Source organism: Ranitomeya imitator, chromosome 2, assembly GCF_032444005.1.
Source record: "Ranitomeya imitator isolate aRanImi1 chromosome 2, aRanImi1.pri, whole genome shotgun sequence".
Lineage (NCBI taxonomy): Eukaryota > Metazoa > Chordata > Amphibia > Anura > Dendrobatidae > Ranitomeya > Ranitomeya imitator.
The window spans coordinates 722,523,513-722,548,062 of NC_091283.1; the positions used below are offsets into that span (position 1 = coordinate 722,523,513).

Consider the following 24,550-nt stretch of genomic DNA (forward strand, 5'->3'; position numbering starts at 1 on the left):
ATGGGTGATTACTCTACAGTAACATCCTACTATTTTTGTAGATACTTTTTCTTTTACGGCTTTTTTCCTGGATGAGTCTATTCTGACAACCAGCCTGTATCTTGGCTAATTCCCCTGCTCAGGAAGGTGCCGGGACGCTGATATAAACAGTGGAGCAGCGCTTCCTTTTTTGGCCAGGGTGCACTTCATTTAGTTTAAACCTCTATCCACGGCTGCTCTAAAAATACCAGACATCTGGTTGCTTGGCACTCTGCTTATTTTTCTGCTCGGACTATAGCTCTGTGTTCAATCTCACATCAGTATCATCAGAGCAATAATCTCGTCACACACTTGTATTTAATAAACCTCTTTGGCGTCAGGACTATTTTCTGCAGTCCCATAGTGTATATCTTGGGCAGGGGATGTATACAAGGGCCTTGGTTTAGCACATTTTATGTAATCACTATCACTCTTGGACCCCACATCTTGGGAAGGTCACCTAGAGAAGATGATATTCTGGTTATATCATAGGCCTCTGGCTAAATGGTCTCAATAAAATGCTTTTGGTCTAATCTTTGTTATGAGCTTTGCGTATGAGCAAATTGCTTTCTGGGACTTGGAAAGGTTGTTGTTTTGTTCAATGTATAAACCAGCAGGGACTAATACTAAAGTGGGAAGGGAGGCCACATTCCATCCCCACCATATGAACGGAACAAAACTTATTTTATCCTCGTTATTTCAAAGACTTGGTTATTTTTTATGTCATTTTCCTACCTAACATTACAAAAAACCATCCGATTCTGGTGGTCACATATTACGTTATTTATAATCTTCGCTTTACATAGGTTTCTAACATTTCATTTCTAATGTGTTGTTTCTTTTAATTTCTTATTAGATTTCTGCTGCATTGTAGCATGCTTTAAAGTAAAAATTCGGTGTTGTGAACTTTTTTGGGGAGTTGTCTGTTCCCATCTTTGCAATAAATTAGAATTTTTAGACATTGATAGCGTGGGCATGTTTCTTGCACAGAGGCTTGTCCTTCTTGGAGTAGAATGGTTGGCCTTCCAAATTCACATGGCAAACCTAGAACATAAAAAGAAAATGTATTTTTTAACAGTATAACACTTTTTTTGCATATATTTTAATTATATATATATAATATATATATACAGTATATAGGAAAGTTATTCATACTCATGATAAGTTGTCAATTGCTCAAAATTTGTCATGTTTTCAAAGTGACAATTTTTCGGTGCAATAGGTTTAAGTTGTTTGTCAAAAGAGTTGTCTGATTTTTTAAATTAATTTTCAGAAAAGCTTTTTTGGACATTTTAAAGGGAACCTTACTGCTGATGCATGCAGCCTGATCCATGGACAGCATATATCAGACTCTGGCTGTATAATCTCAGTCCGGCGTGTTGGACTCTGAAACACTGGTGCGTTTAGAAGAAAAACATATTTTGAAAGCTGCCAGGCCTGACCGGCATGAGAGAATAGTCTGATAGGTAGGTTCCTGGTGGCTGACTTACCAGTTTTACCCTACACACATATGCAGGGAGAGACCTGTCACTCCAAGGCAGGGGACGGGAAGAATCAGCCAAGGACAGGCCTTTTTGACTAGTCACCGGTGAAGATCGGTCCCCAGCAGCTTTTAAAGCATGCTCTTCTCTGAAACCATGCAGCATTTCAAAATCAATCATACATGGCTGAACTGATGGTGCCCATGGGCATCATGTGTCAACTATTGCAGAAAAACTGTTATAGTGCAGTCTTTTGATTTTGTGAAACACTTGCATTAGTGATTTGTTCTGAACAGCAACATGGACTTCTCGTAGGCTATGCTGTCTCCTGTTTCCCATCATCAATACTATACATCCCATTACATTACTACAAATAAAAACACAGGAGACAGCATAGACCACTGATGATCAATGTGGCTAATGGAAGTGCTATAATAAAGTATGATCGCTACAATGTAATATGATCAATCTTCTGCGAACGGGAGTTACACTGTAGGTTGATTTTTTTTAATGCATATTTGTGGAGCTAGTATTAAGGCTGTGCACTGCACACCCACCTCCAGAGGAAATAAGAGGGCATGATTCTACAGATGTTAGTAACAATCAACTGTCTTTCATTGTCATAAAAGACTAGAAATTAACTCAGAAAATGTTTGATGCACTTCCAGAACTTTTTTTGGGCAGTGAAGGCACTACTGAGTTTAGAGAAAAGGTTTATTCCGTGCTCCAGTTAACATTCAGGAAAGTGATCTCCAAAATCTCTAAAATAACAAAAAAAGCAGGTACTCGCCCTCCACGGGTCCAGTATGGCGCCCCACTTGTGCTTATGGCTCGGTGTGTTGGTTGCAGTGGTGATGTCATGTTGACAACGCTCATCACTGCTGTAGCCAGTCACTAATCTCGGTGGCTCATGTAAACAATCTTCTTACAGCCGCTGAGGTCAGTGATTGACTGCAGTGGTAGTGCGTGCTGTCAGTATGGCGGGGAGCCTGCGCTGGACCCAGGAAGGGTGAATACCTTCCCTGTTTATTATTTTAGGTATTGTCCAGTTTCCTCCAAATAGACATTCTGCTTCTGGTGATGGAGTTGTCTCCATAGTGTACATTGGATTGTAGCTGGAGTGCAAGATAATCTGTTAGTTCTAGAAATCCATGTACATTTCCGTCTTTAGTGAGAGGTATATATAGGGTGCACCATGTATTTTGGGGGTGGTGCCTACATACTGCTTTACTAAGATTGCAGTAGGGCAAATTACTTCACATATATTGTCCCTGGAATTCACAGAAGAAAAAAAGAAATTTAGGTGCTTCAAATGGTGGACCTATCATCATGAGATGGCAGGGGTGGGGGAAGGTTTAGGGACAAGATCAAAGCCTGACTTAAGCACACCCATATAGATGTTTATTTTGTCAGCAATTCAATTTGCGTCAAGAAAAGATATGTTTGACTTAAGTCTATAACCTGGTGCTAATATTGGTTTTGTACGGAGCAATCTGTTGAGCGATTAACTTTAAACCAATCATCTCATGAGACCAGGTTTTAGAAGAACATCCCTGTTAAATCAATTTTTTTTTACTAAGGTTTAGATATGGTCTGCTAACTGGTGATGAATGTACTCACAGCACAGATAAAGCAGGTATCATGCCAAGTGTGTCCAAGGGCCTCAATGAATTTGTCACCTGCTTCAACGGGAAAATCACATCCATGGCATTTTGTACTGAATAGAGCAACATAATCTGCAAAACACAAAGATTCCACTATAATTCCATGACCTCAATGTGTGGTACAGTAATTAATAAGTCATTAGAAATGTAATACTCATTTGCACAAAAAAACAAGTATAGAACGAATGAGCATCATCCTTTCTTTGAACTCTGCGTTGCACCATTACTCTGGTTCTACTTTTGAAGCTGTATGACTGAGTTGAAACCTGGGGCTAACATTCCCTTTGAAATGTTTTAATGTCTCTACACTCTTTGAGACTCCAATCACTTCTGACTGTGTCTGAGACTCACCCTAATAACACGGAGAATGATAACACCTAGACTTATGTGTCCAGAAGGAACGTCAGAGTACTGAGTTCTAAGAAAAGATGTTTCAACATTTTTGTAGATTGAAATTTTACTACGCAATTTGAATTCCACAGTCCTCTTTAATGAGAATTCCACAGTCCCCTTCTGTAGAAGGACGTAGATCTGGGGATTTATTATGATGGAATATAGGCTGAACTGGATGGACAAATGTCTTTTTTCGGCCTTACTAACTATGTTACTATGTATACTGCATGAGCCCCACACAGCCTTCTTATATACAGCATGAGCCCCACACAGCCTTCCTATATACTGCATGAGCCCCCCACAGCCTCCCTATATACACTGCATGAGCCCCCCACAGCCTCTCTATATACACTGCATGAGCCAGACACAACCTCCCTATATATACTGCATGAGCCCCACACAGCCTCCTTATATACAGCATGAGCCCCTCACAGCCTCCTTTTATACAGCATGAGTCCCTCACAGCCTCCTTTTATACAGCATGAGCCCCTCACAGCCACCCAATATAGAGCATGAGCCCCACACAGCCTCTCTATATATGCTGCATTAACCCCACACAGCCTCCCTATATATGCTGCATTGGCCCCACACAGCCTCCCTATGTATGCTGCATGAGCCCCACACAGCCTCCCTATATATGCTGCATTAGCCCCACACAGCCTTCAAATATATATACTGCATGAGCCCCACAGAGCCTCCCTATATACTGCATGAGCCCAACACAGTCTCACTATATATACTGCATGAGCCCCACATGGCCTCCACAAATATACTACATGAGCCCCACACAGCCTCCCCATATACAGCGTGAGCCCCACACAGCCTCCCCATATATACAGCATGAGCCCCACACAGCCTCCCTATATACAGAGCATGAGCCCCACACAGCCTTCCCATATACTGCATGAGCCCCACACAGCCTCCCCGTATACTGCTCAAGCCCCACACAGCCTCCCAATGTGCAGCACAAGGCCCCATAGCTTCCCCTTGTGCAGTACGAGGACCCCATAGCCTCCCCATGTGCAGCACAACACCCCCATATCCTCCCCTTGTGCTGCACGAGACCCCATAGCCTCCCATTGTGCAGCACAAGGCCCCATAGCCTCCCCATGTGCAACACGAGGCCCCCATAGCCTCCCCTTCTGCAGTACGAGGCCCCATAGCCTCCCGTTGTGCAATACAAGGCCCCCATAGCCTCCACTTGTTCAGCAAAACACCCCCATAGCCTCTCCTTGTGCAGAATGAGGCCCCATAGCCTCCCCTTATACAGCACAAGGCCCCATAGCCTCCCCATGTGCAGTACTACACTCCCATAGCCTCCCCTTTTGCAGGACAAGGACCCCATAGCCTCCCCTTGTGCAGCACGGGGCCCCCATAGCCTCCCCTTGTTCAGCACAACACCCCATAGCCTCTACTTGTGCAGCACAAGGCCCCATAGCCTTCCCTTATACAGCACGAGGCCCCTCATATCCTCCCCATGTGCAGCACTTTACCCCCCATAGCCTTCCCTTGTGCTGCACGAGGCACCCATAGCTTCCCCATGTGCAGAACAAGGCCCCCATAGCCTCCCATTGTGCAGCACAACACCCTCGAAACCTCCCCTTGTCCAACACAAGGCCCCCATAGCCTCCACTTGTACAGCACTAGGCCCCCATAGTCTCCCCTTGTGAAGCATGAGGCCTCATATCCTCCCCTTGTGCAACACGAGGCCCCCTAGCCTCCCCATGTGCAACACAAGGCCCCCGTAGCCTCCCCTTGTGCAGGACGAGGCCCCAATAGCCTCCTGTTGTGCAGCACAAGGCCCCCATAGCCTCCACTTGTTCAGCACAACACCCCCATAGCCTTTTTTTGTGCAGCACGAGGCCCCATAGCCTCCCCTTATACAACACGAGTCCCCCATAGCCTCCCCATGTGCAGTACTACACCCCCATAGCCTCCCCTTGTGCAGGACGAGGACCCCATAGCCTCCCCTTGTGCAGCACGGGGCCACCATAGCCTCCCCTTGTTCAGCACAACACCCCATAGCCTCGCCTTGTCAGCACGAGGCCCCATAGCCTTCTCTTATACAGCACGAGGCCCCCATAGCATCCCCATGTGCAGCACTTTACCCCTCATAGCCTTCCCTTGTGCAGCACGAGGCACCAATAGCCTCCTCATGTGCAGAACAAGGCCCCCATAGCCTCCCCTTGTGCAGCACAACACCCCATAGCCTCTCCTTGTGCAGCACGATGCACCATAGCCTTCCCTTATACAGCACGAGGCCCCCGTAGCCTCCCCTTGTGCACCACTAGGCCCCATAGCCTCCCCTTGTGAAGCATGAGGCCCCCATAGCCTCCCCTTGGGCAACACAAGGCCCCCATAGCCTCCCTTTGTGCAGCACAAGGCCCCCATAGCCTCTCCATGTGCAGAACGAGGCCCCATAGCCTCCCCTTGTGCAGCACAACACCCCCTTAGCCTCCCCTTGTGCAGCACAAGGCCCCCAAAGCCTCCCCTTGTGCAGCACAAGGCCACCATAGCCTCCCCTTGTGCACCACAACACCCCCATAGCCTCCCCTTGTGCAACACAACACCCTCATAGCCTCCCCTTGTGCAACACAACACCCTCATAGCCTCCCCTTGTGCAGCACAACCCCCTCATAGCCTCCCCATGCCCACCCAAACATCCCATACACATGAAAAAAATTGAACACCACATACTCACCTCGGTCCCGTCCCTGGCGCTCTGCTTCTGTCTCGGTGTCTCTGGTGCGCTGACTTTCCGCAGCACACAGCTGACACGATGAAATTATGTCATTGCGTCAGCTGTTTCACACGCTCATTGGTGGAGGAAGTAGTCAGAGGCCCCTCCTCCACGAACGCAGTCAGCCAGATGGAGAGAGCGAGCTTGCCTGCACGGTTCGACTCGTGGACCTCTGCTTTCCAACCCCTCTGCTGTCTCGGTCTGCAGGCCGGACTAAGGCTAGGTTCACATTAGTGTTTCAGTCTGCAGCGTGGTGCTGCGGACCTCTTTCCTTAAGCTCAGCCTACTTCCGCATGTGTCCTGTGTACCTATCTTTAACATTGTGTATGCAGGAACATGCATTGTATGCGGATGTGTCCATGTGCGTCGTTTTGACGTGCCTGCCGAACGCAAGAAAATGCAACATGTTGCGTTCAGAGGGCACTTCAAAATGACGCATGCGGACGCATCCGCATACAACGCATGTCCCTGCGCACACAATGTTAAAGATAGGTACGCATGCGGAAGTAGGCGGAGCTTAAGGAAAGAAGTCCGCAGCACCAAGCTGCGGACTGAAACACTAATGTGAACCCGGCCTAATACAGCCAAAGGGACGGATGTGGCTCACGGGCTGCACTTTGCCCAGGTCTGCTATAAGGTGTGGACGGCAGAAAATCAACGTTATTTAGCTGCTATATCTCACAAAATGTAGCAACCACGAGAACTAAGGCACAACAATTTGATATAAGTTTAACTTTTGGGACTTGTTTGTCACAGTCATGACAACTTGTGCATACAGCGCTACCCAATTCACAAACATTGCCCTCGATGTGGCAGCTACATAAGGCAATATTTGGCCGTAAGACTTGTGTTGTCGCTGAAGTGGCTGTGCAGCCTCTACCTTTGTAGAAGGCTGTATGTGGCTGGACAATACTTTAAAACCTTTTTATAGGCATTGCTCATTTTCATTGGCAATATTTATCTATTTTTATTATGATGCCAGTGTGTCATGACAGACAAACAATAGAACTAGATGCCATTTCTGTTTTCGTTGCTAATACATTGGGTGTGTATTTAGCTAAAACATTGCCTCTGTCTTGCAGATTTAGGTAGAACAAGTGACTGGTTTTGGTGCTATTGTTTTGCTTCATTTACTTCTCCTCACCCTCATGTCTGTCTTGACTTTCTTCACTATGCCAGACAAGACTTTCACAGTAGATTACTTAGTAAATGCAAAAGTTAAGTTAACCAAAATGATGAGTGCAGCTGGTGAGCTGTTAAGACTGGTTTCTTACAAAGGATTTCCTTTCACAGGATACAAAAGTGCCACCAATGGAAGACAAAGAGGAGTTGATATAAACAACGATGTGTGGATCTCTGGTATTATGACAATTAAAACACAGAGGGTTTAATTAGCATTTTTTTTTACTCTAAAAACAGTACTGGATCAGTGTAACTTTCTCATTAGCATTTCTACATCTGCAAGTCCAGAGGACAGCCCAAACGAAGAGCTTCATAGGGATCTATGATGCAGTCAGTTTGGGTCTGTAGTCCTTTGTATGAGGCTTGCAGTAATAATACAGTGCAGATACAACAGTAACTATGCACACATATTACTGTCTTGTGAAACTAGGCTTGGAGAAAGACAGCTTTTCTGAAGACAGATGTACATCATAATATAGGTTAGTGTTTCCCAACTCCTGTCCTCAAGAGCCACCAACCGATCATGTTTTCAGGATTACCTTAGTATTGCACAGATGATGGAATTATTGCCTGTGGAGGTGATGCAATTATGACCTTGGCAATACTATGGAAATCCTAAAAACATGACCTGCTGGTGACTCTTGAGGAATGGAGATGGGTAACACTAATATAGGTAATAAATGTTCTCTGAAGCAGGGTTCCCAAAGCTTTTTGTGAAGGTGCTGACTCCTGGACCCAGTCCATGTTCTCTTATGTTATTGAAAACATTTAAGTAAGGAGTAAGCAAAACAAAAGGTCAAATATTGTGCTAAATCAGATAAAATGGTAGGCTAGGGAAAGGCCTGAGCAGCAGAGGTAATTGGGGGTTGAAGGGATGCCTTGACATTTGTACCAGACCCTCAACTTAAGAATTATTACTTTAGAACAGGATTTCCCATCACAGGCCTCTGAGTAGTGACTTACAGCTATTAACTAAGTCCATGTATTAGAGTTGAGTAGAGCAGACAACTGTTGGCAGAAAGAAGAGGAGAAGGAGACCTGTAAAGATTTTAGCATTTTGGCACTGCCCTTTGTTCCTCCTTTCTGATGATATCATCCCCCTTAACATTCATGTGACTTTCCTCTTCCTAGCTTGTTCCCATGCGTGTTCTCCCTCATTATTGGATGTCCACTTTCTTTCCCGCTCCGCTACTCTTCAGTATGAATTTGACAGATGCACACATGACTCTTCCTTGCTTCCCACACCTGACCTCTTTTACATTCTTCAGTAAGAGGTTTATTGTTGGAAGAAAACAGCTCATAAGGACCATTTTATACATTCATGTTTAAATGTTACATTTTTTTTTGGCTCCATTTCCTTCTGTATCGAGAGGTGAGTGGTGCACCATGATTACACAGATATCTGTATATACATGTCACCAGCAGCGTTCACTCCGTGATGCAGGAGTGGGTGGAGATGGAAAAATCCTTTAAACATGGATTGCAGTCAATGGGTGTGCTAACGGATCTGTTACATAGCGTTAATTGCAACAATTGCGCCATGTAACGGAGTCCGCTAGCGGACACCCATTAACGCAATGTGAACCTAGCCTTATTCCGATGTAGAAGTGAGAGTCATTGATGGCGTCACATCTAAAGATACTTACTGGGACATATACAGGTGCATCTCACAAAATTAGAATATCATCAACAAGTTAATTTATTTCAGTTCTTCAATACAAAAAGTAAAACTCATATATTATATAGAGTCATTACAAACAGAGTGATCTATTTCATGTGTTTATTTTAATGTTGATGATTATGGCTTATAGCCAATGAAAACCCAAAAGTCTTTATCTCAGTAAATTAGAATACTTTATAACACCAGCTTGAAGAAATGATTTTTAAATCTGAAATTTTGGCCTACTGAAATGTATGTTCAGTAAAGGCACTCAATACTTGGTCGGGGCTCCTTTGCATGAATTACTGCATCAATGCGGCGTGGCATGGAGGTGATCAGTCTGTGGCGCGGCTGAGGTGTTATGGAAACCCAGGTTGCTTTGATAGCAGCATTCAGCTCATCTGCATTGTTGGGTCTGGTGTCTCTCATCTTCCTCTTTACAATACCCCATAGATTCTCTAGGGGTTAAGGTCAGGCAAGTTCGTTGGCCAATCAAGCACAGTGATACTGTTGTTTTTAAACTATGTATTGGTATTTTTAGCAGTGTGAACAGGTGCTAAGTCCTGCTGGAGAATGAAACTTCCATCTCCAAAAAAGCTTGTCGGCAGAGGGAAGAATGGAGTGCTCTAAAATCTCCTGCTAGACAGCTGCGCTGACTTTGGTATTATTATAACACAGTGGCCCTACACCAGCACATGACATGGCTCCCCAAACCATCAAGGATTGTGGAAACTTCACACTAGACCTCAAGCAGCTTGGATGGTTTGCCTCTCCACTCTCCCTCCAGACTCTGGGACCTTGATTTCCAAAGTCTAGTGTGAAGTACCACAATCAATGATTGTTTTGGGAGCCATGTCATCTGCTGGTGTAGGTCCACTGAGTGTGTTTTATCAAAACGAAAGTCAGCGCAGCTATCTACCAGGAAATTTTATAAAATTTATGGGGTCTTGTCAAGAAGAAAACGAGAGACACCAAACCCAGCAATGCAGACGAGCTGATGGCTGCTATGAAAGCAACCTGGGCTTCCATAACACCTCAGCAGTGCCACAGCCAGATTGCCTCCATGCTACGCCGCATTGATGCAGTAATTGATGCAAAAGGAGCCCCGAGCAAATTTTGAGTGCATTTACTGAATGCACATTTCAGTAGGCCAACATTTCGGATTTTAAAATCACTTTTTTCAAGCTGGTGTTATAAAGTATTCTAATTTACTGAGATAATGACTTTTGGGTTTTCAATGGCTGTTATCCATAATCATCAACATTAACAGAAATAAACACTTGAAATAGATCACTCTGTGCAATGACTCTATATAATATATGAGTTTCACTTTTTGCTTTGAAGAACTGAAATAAATTAACTTTTTGATTATATTCTAATTTTGTGAGAAGCACCTGTATGTCATTCCAGCCTATTCATTAGAATGAAGGCAATAAACGATACCTGCCGATTACGCACAAGTCTCAGCAAGTCTCTGTAGATGTGATGTGACCAGTGCTGCTTGCTCTTGATATGGAAATGAGTGGAGTTGGGATAACCCTTTAATGAACAGTTTCAGATATATCCATCACTGGTCACATCACAGAGGGTGCCAGATGATGTATATAGTGGGCACGCACAAGCAGTTGTCAGAAACAGAAATCATTCTGATGCCGTAAACTTAATCCCTGAGTTTCCACAGTCATAAATGACTTTGGTATCTGAATAACTAGTCAGGAGAAGGCCTCAGACCTTTTCTTTGAGTTGTTTCCTCCTTTTCAATTTTTTTATATAGATTGTGGCTCTCAAACATCGGAATGTGGCTTTCAGAATAAGGAAGGTTGGGGAGCAATGTTCTACAATATACATAGTTTAATAGTATATATTCTGTAGTTGATAAAATTGGACATGTTTTTTTTTCTACAATGCACAGGGCAGTTAGCCAGAAAAAAAAAATTCCTTACTGACTATTTGAATGACTAGTAATGGACCAATAATTTGGCTTTTCAAATCAATTTCTAATTTGAACATGCAAATTGCCTCTTCAGAGAAAAAGAAGACTTGAACTCTATAGCGCCACCTATTGGAAGTAGCGATCCTACAATATTGCAAGACTCGTTAAAGGGTTGATTGTGACTTGTAGGATCGCTACTTCAGATAAGGGATAGGAAACAAAGGGTGGTTATTAATGGAACACACTCGGACTGGGTAGCGGTTAGCAGTGGGGTACCACAGGGGTCAGTATTGGGCCCTCTTCTTTTTAACATATTTATTAATGACCTTGTAGGGGGCATTCAGAGTAGAATTTCAATATTTGCAGATGACACTAAACTCTGCAGGGTAATCAATACAGAGGAGGACAATTTTATATTACAGGATGATTTATGTAAACTAGAAGCTTGGGCTGATAAATGGCAAATGAGCTTTAATGGGGATAAATGTAAGGTCATGCACTTGGGTAGAAGTAATAAGATGTATAATTATGTGCTTAATTCTAAAACTCTGGGCAAAACCGTCAATGAAAAAGACCTGGGTGTATGGGTGGATGACAAACTCATAGTCAGTGGCCAGTGTCAGGCAGCTGCTACAAAGGCAAATAAAATAATGGGATGCATTAAAAGAGGCATAGATGCTCATGAGGAGAACATAATTTTACCTCTATACAAGTGACTTGTTCGACCACACTTAGAATACTGTGCACAGTTCTGGTCTCCGGTGTATAAGAAAGACATAGCTGAACTGGAGAGGGTGCAGAGAAGAGCGACCAAGGTTATTAGAGTACTGGGGGGTCTGCAATACCAAGATAGGTTATTACACTTGGGGCTATTTAGTTTGGAAAAACGAAGACTAAGGGGTGATCTTATGTTAATGTATAAATATATGAGGGGACAGTACAAAGACCTTTCTGATGATCTTTTTGATCATAGACCTGAAACAGGGACAAGGGGGCATCCTCTACGTTTGGAGGAAAAAAGGTTTAAGCATAATAACATACGCGGATTCTTTACTGTAAGAGCAGTGAGACTATGGAACTCTCTGCCGTATGATGTTGTAATGAGTGATTCATTACTTAAATTTAAGAGGGGACTGGATACATTTCTGGAAAAGTATAATGTTGCAGGGTATATACACTAGATTCCTTGATAGGGCGTTGATCCAGGGAACTAGTCTGATTGCCGTATGTGGAGTCGGGAAGGAATTTTTTTCCCCAAGGTGGAGCTTACTCTTTGCCACATGGGTTTTTTTTTGCCTTCCTCTGGATCAACATGTTAGGGCAAGTTAGGTTAGGCTATGGGTTGAACTAGATGGACTTAAAGTCTTCCTTCAACCTTAATAACTATGTAACTATGTAATATGTAAGATAAGTGGCACTAGAGTTCAAGTCCTCTTTTTCTTTGAAGAGGCAATTTGCATATTACATTTCTCAGAGGAGCATTGCATGGCGAATAAGCCTCCTTACCTTGACAAGCCAGAGCCAGTATGTCACTCTCCACAAGGAGAAACCTTGCCTCTTAAAGGGAACCTGTCACCCCGAAAATTGCGGGTGAGGTAAGCCCACCGGCATCAGGGGCTTATCTACAGCATTCTGTAATGCTGTAGATAAGCCCCCGATGTTACCTGAAAAAGGAGAAAAAGACGTTAGATTATACTTACCCAGGGGCGGTCCCGCTGCTGAGTCAGGTCAGAAGGGCGTCTCCGGTCCGCTGCGGCGCCTCCCATCTTCATTACAAGACGTCATCTTCTGATCTTCAGCCACGGCTCCGGCGCAAGCGTACTTTGCTCTGCCCTGTTGAGGGCAGACAAAGTAATGCAGTGCGCAGGCGCCGGGCCTCTGACCTTTCCGGTGCCTGCGCACTGCAGTACTATCCTCTGCCCTCAAGAGGGCAGAGCAAAGTACGCCTGCGCCTGCGCCGTGGCTGAAGATCAGAAGAGGACGTCATGGAAAGAAGATAGGAGGCGCCACAGCGGACTGGAGACGCCCATCCGACCTGACCAGCAGCGGGACCGCCCCTGGGTGAGTATAATATAACGTCTTTTTCTCCTTTTTCAGGTAACATCGGGGGCTTATCTACAGCATTACAGAATGCTGCAGATAAGCCCCTGATGCCAGTGGGCTTACCTCACCCGCGATTTTCGGGGTGACAGGTGCCCTTTAAAGTTGAACATAAACCTCAAGAGAATTTGTCTAAACCCATTGATAATCTAATGGTACAATCTCTGCTTCCTGTCAACTGCTGCCTATCATCCTGCAACATTCCCTTTAATGGTACAATCTTTGCTTCCTGTCAACTGCTGCCTATCATCCTGCAACATTCCCTTTAATGGTACAATCTCTGCTTCCTGTCAACTGCTGCTTATTACCCTGTAACAATTCCTTTAATGTGCCTGCTGAATGTTTGCTAAATTCATTTGTTGTATTGTATTAAATACTTACTGCTGTACATCCATGCTGGGGTCACAGGAGATATTATCTTGTGCAAGGAGGTGTTCGAGCATATGGTTGTAGCCAGGCTCAGTGCCTTTGATCATGTATCCTCCCCTGGGGTGTTGGCCAGTTGCTAATTTATCCCCAATCAGGTCCCACAATCCCTCTCACCTGATCCTTTACTCAGTCCTATAAATTTAGTAGCATCTTAAGGGGTGCACGCGAGTGGGGTCAGGCACGCGCATCCCTGCAGCAAAGCATCACGCAGCTAAGCATAGAGACTTCGCAGTTATTTCAAGGGCAGTTAGTCACAGCAGGAGTCAGGACCCCACTCTATGCATATGTCTCTTTTGGGTATGTCTGCTGAATAAGCGCTTCTAATTACTTGAATCTAGCTTTTCTATTAACCCATCTTACTCCATCATGTTTACATATGCCCTTACAGTGTTTGCTCTACTAATTCTCTCTCTCCTTTGCCATCCACAAACCGCAGCACCCTCTAATCAAATAATCATCTCCACTGCACTCTTACCTGTGCTCCTCTGCTGACCTGCTCCTCAATCTCAAATATGTCCTAATAAAACATAAAACAAGTCGCCCACTCTCCTTCTCCCACCTGCTCTCCCTTTCTCTGCTTCTCCTCACTGCTGGCGACATAGCTCCCAACCCTGGACCCCCACAGCTCATACCTCCCATGACTACCCCTTCTATCGCTCCCTATCTAATACGAACTACCGCAATCTTTCAAACATAAAACCTGTGCCCCTGACGCCCACCCCCCTGCTAACTCTCTCTGGAGCACTCTGGAATTCGCGCTCAATCTGCAATAAGCTTCATGTGATTCATGACCTTTTCTCTCTCACAAGGTTGCCTTCCTTGGCCTCACAGAAACATGGCTAACACCCTCTGACACCGCCTCCCCTGCTGCAAAGTGTTATGGCGGCCTCCACTTCACCCACACCCCTCGTCCCGGCTACAGACATGGTGGAGAGTGGGTCTTCTCCTTTCTTCTAACTGCACCTTTAACCCAATCCCACCTCTACCCTCCCTTATCCTTCCCTCTTTTGAAGTCCACTCTGTCCACATCTACTCTCCCTCCACCCTCCAAGTGGCCATCATATACCGACCCCCAGGCCCAGCCACTGCCTTTATTGACCAATTCTCCACCTGGCTTCTTCAATTTCTCTCTGCTGACATTCCCACCATCATCATGGGTGACTTCAACATCCCCACTGATACCCCTCAGTCAACAGCCTCCAAACTTCTGTCCTTTACTTCATCTTTTGGACTTACTCAGTGGTCCTCCGCAGCCACCCACACAGACGAACATACCCTAGACCTGGTCTTCACCCATCTCTGCTCTCTATCTAACTTCACCACCTCCCCTCTCCCTCTATCCGACCACCATCTGCTCACTTTCTCATCCCGGTACTCCTCACCGGACACCCATGTCTAGCAACATGCGCACCCCTGCAGAAACCTTGCACACCTAGACTCCCACATGCTCTCTGACTCTATCCTAGCACTGGAATCCATATCCTCACTCCACGACACAGACACTGCCACTGCTTTCTACAATGCCACTCTCACATCAGCTATTGACACGGTCGCCCCTCTCATTCATGGCAGAGTGCAACGTATCAATAGACAACCCTGGCACAATGACACCACTAAAAAGAAGAAAACACATTCACAAGATGACTTCACTGTATTCAAATAGGCAACACTCGCTTTTAAATCAGCTCTCACCTCTGCTAAACAGGCGTACTTCACAACCCTCGTAGCTTCCCTATCCTACAACCCCAAACAGTTATTCAAAACCTTTAACTCCCTCCTCTGCCCCCCACTGCCCCCTCCAACCTCCCTCATCTCTGCTGAGGACTATGTCACACACTTTAAAAATAAGATCGACCAAACAAGGCAAGTCTTCATTGTTCAACCACCACAACCCCTTTGTATACCAGACCAATGCCCAAACCCCATAACCTCGCTCTTCAAGATCACTGAAGGGGGGCTTAATTGTCTCCTCTCCAAATCGCACTTCACCACCTATGCGCTTGACCCCATCCCATCCCACCTCCTCCCCAACCTCACCACCACACCTATCCCATCCCTAACCCACCTCTTCAACCTATCACTAACTTCTGGCACCTTCCCTTCTGCTTTCAAACATGCCACAATCACGCCTATCCTTAAAAAGCCAACCTTCGACCCAACAGCTATATCCAGCTATCGCCCAATATCGCTGCTTCCTTTCACTTCCAAAATCCTGGAGCAGCACGCCCACACTGAACTTTCCTCACCACCTCTCATATAACTTGCTCTTTGACAATCTACAATCTGTTTTCTGCCCCCATCACTCAACTGAGACAACCCTGACCAAAATCACTAATGACCTACTTACAGCCAAAGCTAACGAACAATACTATGTACTCCTCCTTCTAGACCTGTCCTCTGCTTTTGACACAGTTGACCACTGCCTCCTACTACAGATCCTCTCCTCCTTTGGCATCAAAGACCTCGCCCTATCCTGGATCTCCTCATACCTTTCCAACCATACATTCAGCATCTCCCACTCCCACACTACCTCCTAATCCCACCCTCTCTCTGTTGGAGTCCCCCAAGGCTCTGTTCTAGGACCCCTACTCTTCTCAATCTATACACTTGGCCTGGGAAAACTCATAAAGTCCCATGGATTCCAGTACCACCTTTATGCTGATGACACTCGGATCTACCTTTCTGGCCTATCTATTGCAATTAATGACATCACGCTTTCCCCCATACCGGAAGTCCACTGCCTTGGAGTAACCGTTGACTCTGCCCTGTCCTTCAAACTGCAGATCCATGCTCTTTACACCTCCTGTCGCCTCCAGCTCAAAAATATCACCAGAATCCATCCTTTTCTTAACCGTCAATCTACTAAAATGCTTGTGCATGCCCTTATCATCTCCCGCCTTGACTACTGCAACATCCTATTCTGTGGCCTCCCTGCTAACACCCTTGCATCTCTCCAGTCCATCCTTAACTCTGCTGCCCGACTAATTCATCTCTCTCCTTGCTACTCCTCCACTTCCCCCCCTCTGCAAATCTCTTCCCTGGCTCCCATTCCCTCAGTGAATCCAGTTCAAATTACTAATACTGACCTACAAAGCCAATCATAATATGTCTCCTCCATATATCTCTGAACTAATCTCCCAATATCTTCCCTCACGTAATCTCCGGTCCTCCCAAGACCTCCTTCTCTCCTCCACACTTATCCGCTCCTCACCCAACCACCTCCAAGACTTCTCCAGAATATCCCCCATCCTCTGGAATTCTTTGCCCCAACAAATCTGACTATCAACCACATTCGGATCTTTCAGACGGAACCTGAAAACCCACCTCTTCAGGAAAGCCTACAGCCTGCACTGACCCTGCTGCCTCCTCACCACTACCGAAGCTACCGCTTTACCAACACCGGAGCTCCTACAACCCTCAACCTACTGTCTCCATCCCCACAATCCTGTAGAATGTAAGCCCGCAAGGGCAGGGTTCATCACCCCTATGTATCATTCTGCAATTGTTAGTTTGCTTACTGTAAGTGATATCTGTAATGTGTATGTAACCCTTTCTCATGTACAGCACCATGGAATCAATCGTGCTATATAAATAAATAATAATAATAATGTGTATGTGGGCCTCCAATCTGTCCCCAAACAAAATAATTGGGGAAAAAAAATATAAGACGTGTAAGGGGACTGCCAGGCCTCGCTCCCCATTAAAGGGAACCTGTCACCCCGTTTTTTCAAGAAGAGCTAAAAATAGCGTTAAATAGGGGCAGAGCTGGGCTTTACATTAGTGTATTTTGGAGCCTTTATTCCCCACCTATGCTGCTGAAATACCTTTGTAAAGTCGCCGTTTTGGGCTGTCACTCACGCTGGTCAGGTCATATGGGCGTGGTGACAGCGCTGTTTCTCCCCCAGATCTCCGTTGGTGGCGTAGTGGTGTGCGCATGTCCAAGTGGCGAATCCACTGCGCAGCTTCAAGGAAAATAGCGCGATCTGCGCTATTCAGCCGTTTATCGGTGGGTACGGCCATCTTTGTGAGGCCGCGCATGCGCAGATGGTTCTTCTCAGCTTCCCGGGGCTTCAGGAAAATGGCCGCGGGATGCTGCGTGTGCGCAGATGGAGATCGCGGCGGCCATTTTCCTGCAGCCGAGATGCGAACTCGGCTTCAGGAAAATGGCCGTCGAGATCGCCATCTGCGCATGCGCGGCATCCCGCGGCCATTTTCCTGAAGACGAGAAGAACCGTCTGCGCACGCGCGGCCTGACAAAGATGGCCGCGCCCACCGATAAACAGCTGAATAGCGCAAATCGCGCTATTTTCCTTGAAGCTGTGCAGTGGATTCGCCACTTGGACATGCGCACACCACTACGCCACCAACGGAGATCTGGGGGAGAAACAGCGCTGTCACCACGCCCATATGACCTGACCAGTGTGAGTGACAGCCCAAAACGGCGACTTTACAAAGGTATTTCGGCAGCATAGGTGGGGAATAAAGGCTCCAAAATACACTAATGTAAAGCCCAGCTCTGCCCCTATTTAACGCTATTTTTAGCTCTTCTTGAAAAAACGGGGTGACAGGTTCCCTTTAAGAAATATACACACTGGACCCAGCCTAGTTTAAGAGGGACACACTATCTCATATGTATGGTCAACTTAAGTGTATGATAACAACATTCCTGAATTGTGTAAAACTGATTATCATTTTCTTATCTTCACAACATTATCAATTGCCTATACCAAATTCTGACTGAGAATTCTTCAAAAGAGAAAGCTCAAATATTTAACCATTCATTTGATCATTGGTAAGGACCCATACACATTTGATTCTTCCGCAAAACTCAATAATTTAGCTGGATCCAGTCAGAGGTGTCTTGCAACTTCTTACTACTTTCTATACATTAAAAACACATATGTTCACCTGACATTTATGTGTATTAGGGAGTCAGGAGATACAGTAGAAAGATGAAGAAGCTAACTCATGTATGGGCATCTTTAAAGGTGCTCAGTCAGCACAGAATGACTGTTAAAACCAAGTACAGGCGCTCAGTCCTTAATGGTGTGGACAATCATTTAAATACAACTGTCCACCTGCTTGGTTCCATCCACCCTTCATGGGGGTGGAGATAGATAGAAAACAAGCAGGTGGGAAGGTGTATTTCAATGATTGGCCCCGACGTGAAGAACCGAGTTATGGAACTCAGTTTGAACAGTCATTCTATGCTGACAGAGTCCGGTTAATATCCATGACCACCAAAATAAATGGGATGGGCTTCCTTTAATAAAAATAGCAATGCCCTTTCCTGCACATTTTATGAGAAATTATTTTGCTGCAGACTATAAAAGCTGAATATATTATTATTACTGAAGCTTATAAGCATAAACTATGAGTTACTGCCTTTAGCCATGCTGTTGATAAATGGTACACACTTTCCGTAACTCTTTATTTCATCCCATTATGGCTTACTGCTTCTTTTTGGTGTCACTATCTTGCGTTTCATCATTCATTTTTTTGTATGTTTATTGGTAAATGGTAAAACTCATAAAAGTTCAAGCAATAAATGAGACTGTATATAATATCCTAATTTGTAATGCTAGCTTCTATGTATACTACATTAAGTACATTAGATGATAAATTTGGTAGTAGCACTAAACAATGTTAAAAACATTATACTGTATAATATGATGACGCAAAGCAAAAATAAAAACCAAGAAAACAAAGTTTATACTGAATAATGGGGGACACACACTTTCTTTTTTTTTTGCCAAAGCCAAAGGGATGTTTTGTGTGGGCTCATTGAATTTTCTATTAGGTTTACATTCTTTGGTGCCATATTTAACCTTTTATTGTGCTTTTTCCCCCGCAACCCAGTCCTACTTAATTGTGCCAAGATTGTAAAACTTTGGAATCAATGTGATTAGTTGTGCTCTTGACAATTTACCTTTCTCACAGTATGGCTCTCCATCCTCCATATGGAAGAGGCTATTACCAAATGGCTTTCTGCAGGCAGCACACACAAAGCAGGTGGTGTGCCAGGTCTGCCTCAGGGCATGCATCACTTCCTGAAAAGACAATAGTAAAAAATTAGAATATAGGGGAAATTATACATATAATATAATGTTATCCTTGCAAAATTCATGCACAATTGACATCCATTTGCTGATGCAAAGTGGCCACTTTTTGCTTTAACTTTACTGGAGAGGTGGTCTTCCGTGAGCATCGACCTCTCTACTTAAAGAGAATCTGTCAGCAGGATCAAACCTCTTAAGCCATCCATATGGACATGTAGATAACAAGAAGTTTAATAAATTATATCTTGATATCTGCAATTGGATATTTTATTTAGGAGAAATCCGCATTTTTCTTAACATGTAAATGAGCTGTTCAAGTCTATGGACCGGACACTGACACTGAGAATCTGCCCCCAGGGCTTATTTTAAATAAAAAGAGAGCAGACTGCCAGTCATTACATGTCTCACACTGGTAACGTCTCCTTTCTTTTAACCCCTTTCCAACATTCGGTGTAATAATACGCCAATGTTGGACTCCCCCTGTTTGGGCACATGTCAGCTGAATGCTCACCGTAAATCAAATAAATAGGCACCAAAGAATATAGGGTTCACCGAATAGCACCAATTAAAACATAACTTATTATATTATTATAAAAAATATCAAATATCAATATATAGTTTTAATACCCCTTATGATCTGGGTCTGTACAAAAGCAGGTTATACAACAGAAGGGAGGGAAAGATCACCCTATTAAATCACTATGGATTCCCTTCCTACCAGCGGAGGAATCTGTGGAAAGAGCTGAAAACTGCTGTTCACAAACGATCTCCATCAAACCTCACTGAGCTCGAGCTGTTTGCCAAGGAAGAATGGGCAAGAATTTCAGTCTCTCGATGTACAAAACTGATAGAGACATACCCCAAGCGACTTGCAGCTGTAATCGCAGCAAAAGGTGGCTCAACAATGTATTAAGTTAAAGGGGCCAAAATAATATTGCTGATTCTTCAACAAAAATTTACATTTGGTATTCTTTGTTTAAAGCATGATATGTGGGTGTCATGATAATGTATAAAATGGAGTAGGATTTTTCATTTTTCCTGTTAGCACACATGCTGTGGGCTCTGACCCCCCTTCTCTCTGTCTGCTGATATGTGTGTGTGTGTGTGTGTGTGTGAATCCTAAACCTCTCATTCCCTCTCCCCACAAGAATTTTTACGACCTCTGAAGCTGCAGTAGACCATCCTCCCATCTAGTACCAGCTAGAACTGGTATAGTCTCTCTCAAAAGACATGAGGTTCTTTGTTCTATTATAGTGAGATATTGGGCCACCGATTTCGGCTAGAAAAATAAGAAGTCCATATTGCGAATTTCCATCGGTGCGGATTTCTCTGGAACCGTGTAGAACAACTAGTACGAATTTGGTATCAATAGAAAGCTAATTTTAATATAAGATGAATGATGGGTGTGCTGTGACTCTGGCATATTCTGAAGCCAAGATACGAGAATTATAAGTATTGCTGGTACAATCTGTAACTTTGAGGAGAGGGAAGGGGGCAGGCAAACCAGCCCCTTTAGTGAGGTCACAAACCTGCAGGTATAAGTTACTGTACTCAACCCAGCCTCTAGTCTTGCCTGAAGAGCTGTTACAGCAGGTCTTGTCTGATGAACTGGGACATTTTGCTCCGCCTACCAGCCTGGTTAGCCTGAAATGACTTAAGCAAAATGTGAGTTTTATCTTTCTTTAATCCCTGTTTATTTTATAATTGCTGTACATACTTTGTCTCATATTGTAACATCTTTCTAAATCTTTTATAAACACTGCCTAATCTTTTGGAGTAAACTATAAAACTACTAGTTCGTATTCTTCATGTTCTATGCAAATTTTTCACATGCCTGAAGTTAATTACGCTACTAATTTGGGTTGGCTCTGAACCCCTCTGTGGAGAACTCTGAGCTGGTGGCAGTGAAAAGTGTTCTGGGCTAGGAAGCTGAGCTGGCAGTGACGTAATGGGGTTTTATAAGCTATTGTCTGGCTGCGGCCTCAGCGTTTATAATTCCTTTGCTGCAGCGTACCTGCTAGCCAGTCCACAGTGAAGCGGCCCATCCGGCGACCAATTATCCTAGGTGTAGTTCCCTGACTGACCTGATGGTAAGGGGGGCACCGGAGAGCTGCAAGTTCCAAAGCGGAACTGGAAAAAACGGGATATACATAAATCCCTGCAGTTCGTGATATTGTAGCAGCAGTGGGATAACTAAAATAAGCTCCTGCGGTAAATTGATAGGTCAATAGCCTTGTTTGTGTTTTCATCACAGTGTACCAGTGGAGGGATAACTAAGATAAGCCCCCCTGCACATGTGATAGCCGTGTGCTGGCCAAAGGTCACCCCCGATCCATAACATATTGTTGGCAGCACGGTGTGAATCCGTGACATATTGTTGGCAGCACGGTGTGAATTCATGTCAGTGGGAAAAAGTTGAAAAGTTCCAGGGAGCCGAATACTTTCGCAAGGCACTGTATATGGGAATTACAAGACGCAGTGGCCACCGCTTGTCATCTTCATGATCACAAGCGGTGGACACAAGTCTTGTAACATCCGTTGTGTGAAAATGTGTTTGCCCCTTCCTGATTTCCTATTCTTTTGCATGTTTTGCATGCTGCTTCTCTACGTGAAAATCAGAATTATTCTGTATAGACTTAAGGAACATTTACATTAGACAACTTTATGACATTAATAATAATAATTAATGATAACTGACGCATGAATGAGCTACGGCGTGGGGGCTGAGAATTATGACCAAAATATGTTTGCTAAAATATGCCTGAATATCTGAATGATAAAGAATACACCTTTGGTAAAACGCCATCTAAAATCACTGCACAATATTATATATTATGACCCTGCCTTATTTCCAAACTGCATACATGGATAATGAATGAATCCATAAGAGAATCCATAAGAGAATTGTTTCCAAGACATGGTTCTCAAATATTTAAGCCTCCTCTTCAAACAGAGCAGTGATAAAGGGAGCAAGATAACGCCATGTTTTTTTCTGTTGTTCTGCCAGGTTTTGTTCCCTAATCTTGCTAATATAGTGCATTGTGACCTTGTAATGCACTATTGGGTCTATTCACAGTTTCGGAGTGTTATCCGGACAGACTGTCTGAAGTTTATGACCTAACACATGGCACTGAGCTTTTACTTTTACAGTAAACTGAAGGAGTATCTGTATTCTAGCAGATTATCAAAGTAATAATACAAGGCCAAGTGTAATAATCTATGGTAGTGTTGAGCACAGCATAGTTCAAAGCTTGCGTAGTGTACCTATCTCAGAAGCTTGTTTTCTTCTCAGTGACCTCAAAGACCTATTACAAAGATCAATATAAGCTAGAAGATTACCAGAGTCTGTGGCATGCCTATACAAGAACTATTTTAATGTCAATGTTCCCTCTTTTCAACATGACTTGTAATATTGGTCACGTTAAACATCCACTTACAGATGCCCTTGATGCAGATGCCCTTAGGTTTCCTTCAGTCTGGTCCTGCCGCAACCAATTTTGGTGTTCCTGATCAAGCACCAGTTTTTCAAATCTGATTTGTAAATTTATGTGATAATAATTTAGGAATGCTTCAACATATCCCAGTGAGATTGTGTTTTTTTTTTACACTTTTTACTTTATGATACTTGTCATTTTAGATCGATTTGATTTACATTTATTTCTGAAAAGATCTGAAATTTGCCCAAAATTAGAAAAATAGCAAGTTTCAAACTTTACATTTCTATGCATTTAAAATAGTCATAACACACAAAAAAGTTAGTAAATAACCTTAAACATATATCAAGTTTATATCCGCATAATTTTTTACTATATTGTTTTTCTAAAAAATATTAGAAGACTTAAAAGTTTGTTAGCAATTGTTCAACAAAATTAAGAAAACTTTTTTTTTACCACTTCACTTTGAGGTGAATTTGAAGGTCCTATATGTAAGGCTACTTTCACACATCAGGTTTTTTGTTTCAGGCGAAATCCGGCTCTCAGGAGAAAAAACGGAAAAAATAAAAACCGGAACTGTTTTTTCCCCCATTGACTTGTATTAGCGCCGGATGGCCCAGCGTTCCTTACGGTTTGATGCCGGATCCGGCGTACAATCTATTCCGGCATCTGGAAAAAACGTCTACTGTAACGTTTTTTGTCTGCGGCGAAAAATCCGGAAGGCCGGATCCAGCCTTTCCGGCTTTTCGCTACAATGCATGTCTATGGACGCTGGATTGCCACTATATTAAAGATAACCCGAAGATTTCATCCATTATAAGTTCATGCTAAAAACATACAACTCTGCCCTTCACCTCTGCAAACAAACCTATTTCAACACCCTCATCACCTCACTGTCCAATAACCCTAAACGTCTCTTTGACACTTTCCAGTCCCTACTCAACCCAAGAGAGCAGGCCCCAACCACAGATCTCCGTGCTGACGATCTGGCCAATTACTTCAAAGAAAAAATTGACCACATTCGACAGGAAATCATCTCCCAATCTCTTCATACCATGCACTGTCCTCCCTCCCCCATCTAGTTCACTCTCTGACTTTGAACCAGTTACAGAAGAAGAAGTAAGCAGGCTCCTTGCATCTTCTCGCCCGACCACTTGCACCAGTGACCCCATTCCATCACATCTCCTCCTGTCCCTTTTCCCGGCTGTCACCTCTCACCTAACAAAAATATTCAACCTTTCCCTCACTTCCGGTATTTTTCCCTCCTCATTTAAGCATGCCATCATACATCCATTACTTAAAAAACCATCCCTCGATCAAAACTGTGCCGCTAATTATAGACCTGTCTCTAATCTTCCCTTCATCTCTAAACTCCTCGAACGCCTGGTCCACTCCCGTCTTACCTGCTATCTCTCAGATAACTCTCTTCTCGACCCTCTTCAATCTGGCTTCCGCTC

General features: G+C 44.0%; 1 protein-coding gene across 1 annotated transcript in view; it reads right to left on the bottom strand.

Moving 5' to 3' along the window:
- Nucleotides 1-887: 887 nt before the first annotated feature.
- LDB3 (LIM domain binding 3) overlaps nt 888-24,550 on the bottom strand; it is a 332,032-nt gene continuing 308,369 nt past the window's right edge. The window contains exons 13-15 of the mRNA XM_069753186.1: nt 19,530-19,650; nt 3,120-3,235; nt 888-1,062 (exon numbers count right to left, since the gene is read on the bottom strand). Of these exons, the coding sequence (XP_069609287.1) occupies nt 973-1,062; nt 3,120-3,235; nt 19,530-19,650 (327 nt within the window). The 3' untranslated portion in view covers nt 888-972. The remainder of the gene's footprint in view (nt 1,063-3,119; nt 3,236-19,529; nt 19,651-24,550) is intronic.